Genomic DNA, 8,460 nt, shown 5'->3' with positions numbered 1-8,460 from the left:
CAGGCACAGATTGTGTTAAAATAAGCAGGACACAACAGCCACAGTTTTCCATAAAGAATACCTTCCTTTTACCAGCGGTCCAATCTGATCATGATGAGAATCCAAAGGTGAGGCCAAATGATGAGAGAACTATTTTGTGTACAAGCTCATTTGTGTCTTCTCCCTTATTTAAATGTAGGCCACAGCAGCACTATCATCTCTAATAAAAATGACATCTCCTCTGTAGGCCTACATGTTTTTTTTCTGCTTTTTCATTCAAAGTTTGAGTGTTTGATGAAACATCTCCACATGAAGTTGCCCCTTTTTTCCAAAGTATTCCTCCTTTGGTTTTAGGTGTTACCTGCTGCTTTATTCATCTATGGTGGATATATATTTGTCACATCAAGAACATGAATTAGGCCTACCAGAGTAAAAAGTGAAAACCACCGTCACATTACACAAAACCAGGCTGTAGCCTCTTTCTCTCATATATATAGATGTTTATACACACATAAAAAATGTCTTCAATGGGTTTTAAAAGCTTTATTTCATCAGATTGATCTCCTCTGGGCCACAGTAGTGTGACAAACTTCAGGATGAGGAAAAAAAAGTCATCAACCACTGCAGCTGTGGGTTATCCCTAATCAGTGTCAAAAACTTGCCCTCTGAAAATTAAATTTTCAGACGTGTGCGTGTGTACGCTCAGACTAAGTGCTTCATTAAAAAGAAAATAAACACGCATTTAAACGGTCGGCAATGCTTTGCCAGGCAGCGTCTGGAGCTTTATTTATCAACCGTGTTGCCTTTTCTTGTGATAATCTCCCTGTAGTCCTCGTACAACTCCGAAGAGAAAGTCTCCGCTCTGTTTTTAGACATAATATCATCATTTCGACGATCGACACGTCGGGGCTTTTTATCTCCCCGGACGCGCGCTCAGCCGCAGCTTGGATCAGCCTGGCTTGAATAAGCGTCTCTGAAAAACAGCTGAGCCTCGTTGGTGGAACTAATTGCAGCTGAGATTAAAGTTGCCGCTTATTTAAGCCACGCTTACCGGCGTAAGCCCAGCCTGTTTTAGCCAGCTTCCTGGAATGGTAGTGTCTACAGATACGGACCCGTACGCGAGTCTCGTGAGTCAAGAAGCTGCTAACCACTACAAACTGTTGAAAGGTAAGCAAAGGTTAAGGTTAGGGTTAGGGTCAGGTTTAGGGTCCGTACCGCTAGCGTCTACCGGGAGTCACGTGACCAGATCCCGCGTATCTGATTGGCAAATGGCAAGTGCCGTATCCGTAGTCCACAGGCTACGGGTACGGTCCGTACCTCTAGTAACAACCTCGCGGAATACCTCCCAGGTGATCGTGGTTGTTGTCAGGTAGCTAGTCTCTGATTGGTTGCTTTGTGTCATTAATGGGCCAATAGTCATGTGATTTGGAGATGATGATAAACAGGAAGTTAGAACTGAGGAACATCTTCAAGAACCGAAAACCTAGGAACATTACAACAATACACCTGGCTGTTAGCTGCCATGCTAACATTAGCTCCTGTGCTATCAGTAGCTGCCATGCTAACATTAGCTGCTGTGCTAACAGCAGCTGTCATGCTAACATTAGCTCCTGAGCTAACAGCAGCTGTCATGCTAACATTAGCTCCTGTGCTAACAGTAGCGCCCATGCTAACATTAGCTCCTGTGCTAACAGTTGCTGCTAACCCTAACCTAACCCATGCTAATAGGGTTCATGTTATACAGCATCAGGGTGATATAACTTTATAATTAATAGAACAGCATCTCTAGAAAACTGGTGACCTTCAGGAAAACAGTCTAGTACTGGTGTTACTGGTGTTACTGGTGTGAGCCCAGCTGGTCAAACCTTGAGATTAGAGCACATTAACAGTGTGTGTTTGTGTGTCTGGATTAGAGGTGATTAAACATTAATCTGACTCAGAATAAATCCTTCAGATTAGTCAAATGGACGTTTAGCTGAACTTCTTCCTCAGTGATGATGTCATCGCTACACACGGGTCACATGACCGCTGGTCATTCAGGTTTCTGGGTTAAACGTCTTCAGAGTTTCTCAGCAACACAAAGAAACACAAACAACACAACCACACAACAACCACTATCTGCTTCACCATGACAACCACAAACACCAAGAAAGACACAAAATCAACACAAACAAGCAGAGACAAAGACTGAAACGCACACGAGAGCAACAAATACACAACTACACAACAACTACACAAACTGACTGATTCAGATCAGACACACAATAACGAAAACGCAAAGAAACACAAAATCAAGACGACCAGACTGGTCCCAGTATGTGTTTTCATTTTTCTCCCATTAACTTGTTTTTAATGTGACTAAAATAAAAGATGAACCTCTGACTGGACCGTCTATTGATCACCTATCAGCTGTTCTGATCAATAATCAGTCATTTCTAATAAAAAACATTTCAATCCTGTGATGGTTTCAGGTTCAGGTAAACTGGAGATCTTTGGACCAAACAGACATCTGAGGAAACTGATCTACATGTTGAACCAAACAGCTGCTCGATTGATCAGAAGACAAACTTCAGATTATTAAAGTTCAGATGATCAATCACATGAGACACTAAAAACCAAAGCAGCAGATCTGAGACCTGGAGGCCAAAACTGTGTGTGCATGTCTGTGTGTGCGCGTGTGTGTATTGTTTTATTGTTGTGTGTTTGTGTTTTCTCAGGATCACGTGATTCAGACTTCCCTTACGTAAAGGTGACTCTAAACTCACTTCTGCCAAATAAACAGCAGAGTGTGTTTGTGCGTGTGCGTGTGTGTGTGTATGTTGGAATGTGAGCTATTCAGCGGGCCGGGCCAGGCCAGGACAGGCTGGGAGCAGAAGACACACAAACAGGCTGTGATCGACCTGAACCAGCCGCCCGCGGACCGGACTCCGTTCCAGAACCGTCCACTTCCACACCCGCGGCTGTCAGGCTGCGCCGCTCTGTTCTAAAGACTCCAACCCGGAGAACTGACACTAAACGTTCACCCACAAACACTGTTTCTGAGCCGAATCAAAGAGCACCTAGTCCCGGTTCGGAAATCATCCGCAGCCGTTTCTTTCAGCGGAACCGTCAGAACGGAAACCGACAACATTTAAAATTGTCCAAATCTCAAACAGAGTCCGGCGCGCCGCTGTCAGACACGCCTGACGCTCTTCCTTCCTGCAGCAGCTGCGGTTTGGGAAAACTTGGAGCCGAGAAAAGGGACCGCGTGGTCCGGACCGGACTCACCTGAGCTCGCCGCGCTGCTCCGCGGTCCACCGGAGGTCAGTTCAGCCGACAAACTTCCAGAAAGCCGCAAAGACTCAGCAGAGACCCGGTTCTGCTCGATCCGTACCGAGAGCCGCACAACAGGTCTGAGACCCCGCCCCGCTCCGCGCTGCGCCCCCGGGCTCATCTGACGCTCCTGTACGGGGAGGCGAGCTGACGACCGGCCGGGTGGGAGGAGACCCCGGCCCAGGCTCCGGAGCTCCGGAGGATTACAGTTACACTCAGCTCAGAGTACTTTTACTTTAAATACACTTAGAGTACTTTTACTTTAAGTACACTCAGAGTACTTTTACTTTAAGTACACTCAGAGTACTTTTACTTTAAATACACTTAGAGTACTTTTACTTTAAGTACACTCAGAGTACTTTTACTTTAAGTACACTCAGAGTACTTTTACTTTAAGTACACTCAGAGTACTTTTACTTTAAGTACACTCAGAGTACTTTTACTTTAAGTACACTCAGAGTACTTTTACTTTAAGTACACTCAGAGTACTTTTACTTTAAGTACACTCAGCTCAGAGTACTTTAAGTACACTCAGCTCAGAGTACTTTAAGTACACTCAGCTCAGAGTACTTTTACTTTAAGTACACTCAGAGTACTTTTACTTTAAGTACACTCAGAGTACTTTTACTTTAAGTACACTCAGAGTACTTTTACTTTAAGTACACTCAGCTCAGAGTACTTTTACTTTAAGTACACTCAGCTCAGAGTACTTTTACTTTAAGTACACTCAGCTCAGAGTACTTTTACTTTAAGTACACTCAGCTCAGAGGACTTGTTCATCTGATAGTTGAGCACATGTCACTTAAAGTCGTGTTGCTGCTCAAACGTTTTGCAGAGGGCCTTACTCAGTGAGGAGAAGGAGCCTGAGGACCATTCATCCTGACATTCTGTGAACCACTAACATTACATGCAAATGAACTATTTCATCATTTTTATTGCTTTTCAGGTCTTTACACAGAACACTAAAGTTTTACCAAAATCACTGTCTTTCATATTTGAAGAGCACAAACAATGAAGACAAAGTCTGGAAGGAAAAGAACATTCCATGTCATTCACTCTGGACTTCTAAATTCCATACATGTGAACAGGAAAATAACAGATATAACTGGATGATGTTCATTTTGTTGTTTTAAACCGACAATTCAGTCAGAAAGTACGGTTTTACCGTGCAGATCTGAACGTGATGAAATGACACGTCAGAGGATGCTCTGAAACATGTCGGCAAGGTAGAACCATACTTCTACTGAACTGTTGGTTTAAAAGTAACGCTATCCTGCTAACAGTAATGTTCAGAGGTACAGAACACCGAGGGCCAGTCCTCGTATTACTAGAAGGCAGTGTTCTTCATTATTTCAATTTTAAGCTCCGATCAAAAATACGAAATAGAAAAATGGGCTGCCTGACCAAAATTAATTTAAATATTTAATTTGTCGGCTTTGAAAGACCAGGTTTGATTGTCAATTGAAAAACAAAAGAACAAATTATACATGAATTGAAAAGAATCAGTGCTTATTTAGAACTGGTTTTGATCACACACACAAAAACAGAAGACTGAACAAACAACTTTCCTGCTCTAACGTGACGCTGACTCTGACACCTGGACTCCAGTAAGTGGGCCAGGTGTCGGTGTGGCATTAGGCTGTGACAGCTGCCTTTGGAAAGTAGAAGCTTGGTCCCAAAGGCTTTGATGTGAGAAAACAGTGGGCTCACCGCTGTGTCTGGACCCTGAAGGTTCACATGTTGGGTTATGTCAACTAAAAACGCCAAGACACGATCCCATAGTTCTGGCATCGGTTGGTTCTTTTTTCCAAGAACTGTCTGATTTCCTCTCTAAGAAAGTAGAAGCGCTGCAGCGCAGACCCCCGCTGACCGTCTTCTGTCCCTGTGATACACAACATCTCCGTATTCAGCTGGATGTGGTGTAGAACCTGCTGAAGCTGGCGGTGACACAGGGCTTACAGTTAATGACCTTTATCACCGGTTTCATCACATGGCCATATCTGAGATGTTTGGCACAGAGAACCTGTTGGTGAACCATACAGTGGAGTTGATGGCTGCGCCTCCTTCTTCGCTGACTTTGCTGATAATCCACTTCGTTCTCCAGCCATGGCAGGTGTTCATCCCCGTGACTTCATTCCATGGTGGTTTCATGTCATTTACGGCGGAACAAACAGAAACAAATAAATGTGTTCCTCTTGTTTGGTCCTTCAGGCTCTGGAGGTCAGGTAGCTCTTCACTCACATTCTTTTCATTGTCTACTCCTCTCACAAACACCAGTAACTGAGCGGTGTTAGATGCGGCTGTGCTTTCGTCGCAGGCTAACGAGAAAAAGTCAAACTCTGCTCCATTCGCCTCTAATTGTCTCTTAATGTCAGATGAAACATCCTCAGTTCTCCGTACCAGTGTTACGAGCCAGGCAAACATCAGCAAATTCCTGCTTCTTTTCACGACCAATCTTCATCATGCAGTCTTTAATGAATTCCCCCTCAGTGCTTAGCGATCAGTGCTGCCACCTCATAACTTGCCTTTGTGGCATTCTCATTTGATTCACGGGCTTTTGTAAAAAAAAAAAAAAACACACACTGCTGTGCCGTTAAAGCAGCTTCAAGTTGCTTCAATTTTTCGCTCCGTTCATTCCCAGTTCGCTTGTCGTAGTTTCCATGTTTCGTCTGGTAGTGCCTCTTGATATTGAACTCCTTGAAAACAGCCACAGTCTCCTGGCAAATTATGCAGACACAGGTGTTTTGTACTTCAGTGAAAACATATTCCAATTTCCACCTCTCTTGAAAGCAGCGGCCCTCGAAGTCAACTCTGCGTTTTTTAGCTACAGTCACCATTTTTGAAATGGGCTGGAAAGTATCACACAATGCCCTTTGACCCCTGTGACAAGGGTCAAGGTTTCCAGCAGCAAGAGAGTGGCCCATGGTGTGGCCACAGGTCTACTGCCATCTTCTGGTGAAAGATAAAATAGCTTTTTGTACACTGTATTTTACACTGCCGGTCAATTATTGATTTTATGACAGAGGCTGCGGGCCGCTGGAAATCTGAACACGGGACGGACTTTGGACATGCCTGCTTCAGCCTGCTTTGGATACGTTAAGTACACTGAGATGAGAGTACTTTTACTTCAGATACGTTAAGTACACTGAGATGAGAGTACTTTTACTTCAGATACGTTAAGTACACTGAGATGAGAGTACTTTTACTTCAGAGACGTTAAGTACACTGAGATGAGAGTACTTTTACTTCTTGTACTTCGTGTGTATTTTGGAAAACTGCACAAAGTTAAAATTACTGAACTTTATTAATAACACTTGATGACATCATCTCTGTGACATCACACAGCATCATCGTGACAGTGTTTAAATAAGGTTCTATGATTCAGCAGCGACTCATTGATTAGTGATCAGCTGCTGATTGATTACATTGATTGTGTATCGAATATATAGAATCTATCAGATCTGCAAATAGTCAAAGATTCAAAATGACACAATTGGAAACACCTGCAGAGGTCACATGACCCACCCCAACCTGTCAGCTGTCCTGATTGGTCCAACATGAAAACAGAGTTCTGAACCAGGAAGCAGAATCTGAGGTTCTGGAGGAAACTTCAGGTGGAACCTTCTGGACCAAGATGGTGTTCTCTGACATCACCATGGTAACCAATGCTGCACAGCTGGGTCACCTGGTGAACAAGTACAGGTAGACTCACCTCCTGATGTCTAAGTTCAGCTTTAGCTTCTGACAGAAGGTCTGGATCTGCTGGACCTGCTTCCTGGTTCTGGTCTCTGGTGGACCAGGTTAACTAGACCACATAATCTAGAACAGGTTAAATAAACCCGGTTAATTAGACCAGATTAACTAGACCAGGATAACTAGACCAGGTTAACTAGACCAGACAACCAGGTTTATGTTGTTAGATGAAACCAGATCACCTGAAGACGTCCTGGATCTACTGGACCTGCTTCACAGCCCAGGCCTCAGACCAGATCTAGGTTCAGCTTAAAGTTCAGGTGCAGTTTCAGTCTCAAGTTAGAACCAGATGCAGACTTAAGTTCTAGGTTTCTGATTAGGTTCAGGTTCAGGTTCAGGATCGGGTTCAAGGTCAGGTTTAGGTTCAGGTACAGGTTAGATGTGGCTTAGGATCAGATTTAGGATTAGGTTCAGGATCAGGTTCAGAATTAAGTCCAAGTTGGGGTTCTAGTTCAGTTGAAGGTCTTGGTTTCAGGGGTTCCGTGTGCCACACATATGGGAGTAAAATGGCGTTTCCATGGTAACCAGGAAAAGCAGCAATTTATGGCTCCTCCCCCTCAGCCTCCCCCAGCAGGACGCACAGTTCAGTCAGACGCTGCTGCATCTTTGGAATCCCAGACAGCTGGTTCTCCAGGCGCTGCTTCTCCTCCTGCAGGTACAGAGACGGCATCACAATGACGTCATCACACAGAGAGAGACGACATCATGATGATGTCACCACACAGAGAGAGACGACATCATGATGACGTGACCACACAGAGAGAGACGACATCATCGTACAGGTTAACACTAGCAGCAGAATCAGGCTGAACGTTTTATCCCTCAGGTGAATTCTCTCTCTGGGGTTTGTCTCTAAAGCCTCTGATCTTCATCTGGTGTTTCTGATGTTCAGCCTCTACAGCTGGTCTGTCTGCAGCTCGTCTCCCCTGCTGGTAGAGACAGGAGCTACAGACGTCCTTCAGCTCTGGTAGAACACGGTTGGTGATGACCAGCAGCAGGAACCTCCTCCTCAGCACCAGAACAAATCCTTTGATGAATCACAAACAAACCTTTATGAAGCTCAGAAGGAAAACATCAAGTCTGCTCCACGACTCCCTCAATCACACCTGGAACCTCAACACCACTACGAACCGCAGCTCAGACGCTGGAGGTCGCTGTTGGTCTGGTTTGTTGTGGTCCGGTTTGTTCTGGTCCAGTTGGTTCTCGTCTGGTGATACCGGTCCAGAACATCAACAGATAGTTCTGTCTGTTCTAACGGGTCTGAGTTTCTGTCATTATTTATTGTGGATCCAGACACTTCCTCTAGCCTTATTTAGAATTTTGTGAGTTAATCTATGGATCATTAAACGACCTACGTTCTATCTGATGTTCGTCATTAAACGACATACGTTCTACCTGACGTTCATGAATAAACGA

At 44.4% G+C, this 8,460-nt stretch overlaps 1 protein-coding gene across 18 annotated transcripts in view; it reads right to left on the bottom strand.

Moving 5' to 3' along the window:
- Nucleotides 1–4,207: 4,207 nt before the first annotated feature.
- LOC110968354 (ATP-binding cassette sub-family D member 1-like) overlaps nt 4,208–8,460 on the bottom strand; it is a 31,680-nt gene continuing 27,427 nt past the window's right edge. For 16 of the 18 annotated variants that reach the window (XR_007938640.1, XR_007938649.1, XR_007938654.1 and 13 more), the window contains one exon: nt 6,577–8,439. Coding sequence is in view for 1 of the 18 variants with exons in the window: in XM_051941069.1 (XP_051797029.1) it covers nt 7,586–7,693 (108 nt within the window). In the remaining 17 variants the exon portion in view is untranslated. Of the gene's footprint in view, nt 8,440–8,460 lie in introns of all 18 variants that reach the window. The other 2 variants (XR_007938636.1, XM_051941069.1) reach the window with 2 other exon arrangements.

Source organism: Acanthochromis polyacanthus, chromosome 2 (genome assembly GCF_021347895.1).
Source record: "Acanthochromis polyacanthus isolate Apoly-LR-REF ecotype Palm Island chromosome 2, KAUST_Apoly_ChrSc, whole genome shotgun sequence".
NCBI classification, from domain to species: domain Eukaryota; kingdom Metazoa; phylum Chordata; class Actinopteri; family Pomacentridae; genus Acanthochromis; species Acanthochromis polyacanthus.
Note: the sequence above shows the minus strand (reverse complement) of the source record. Positions and strands in the feature narration are given on the sequence as shown.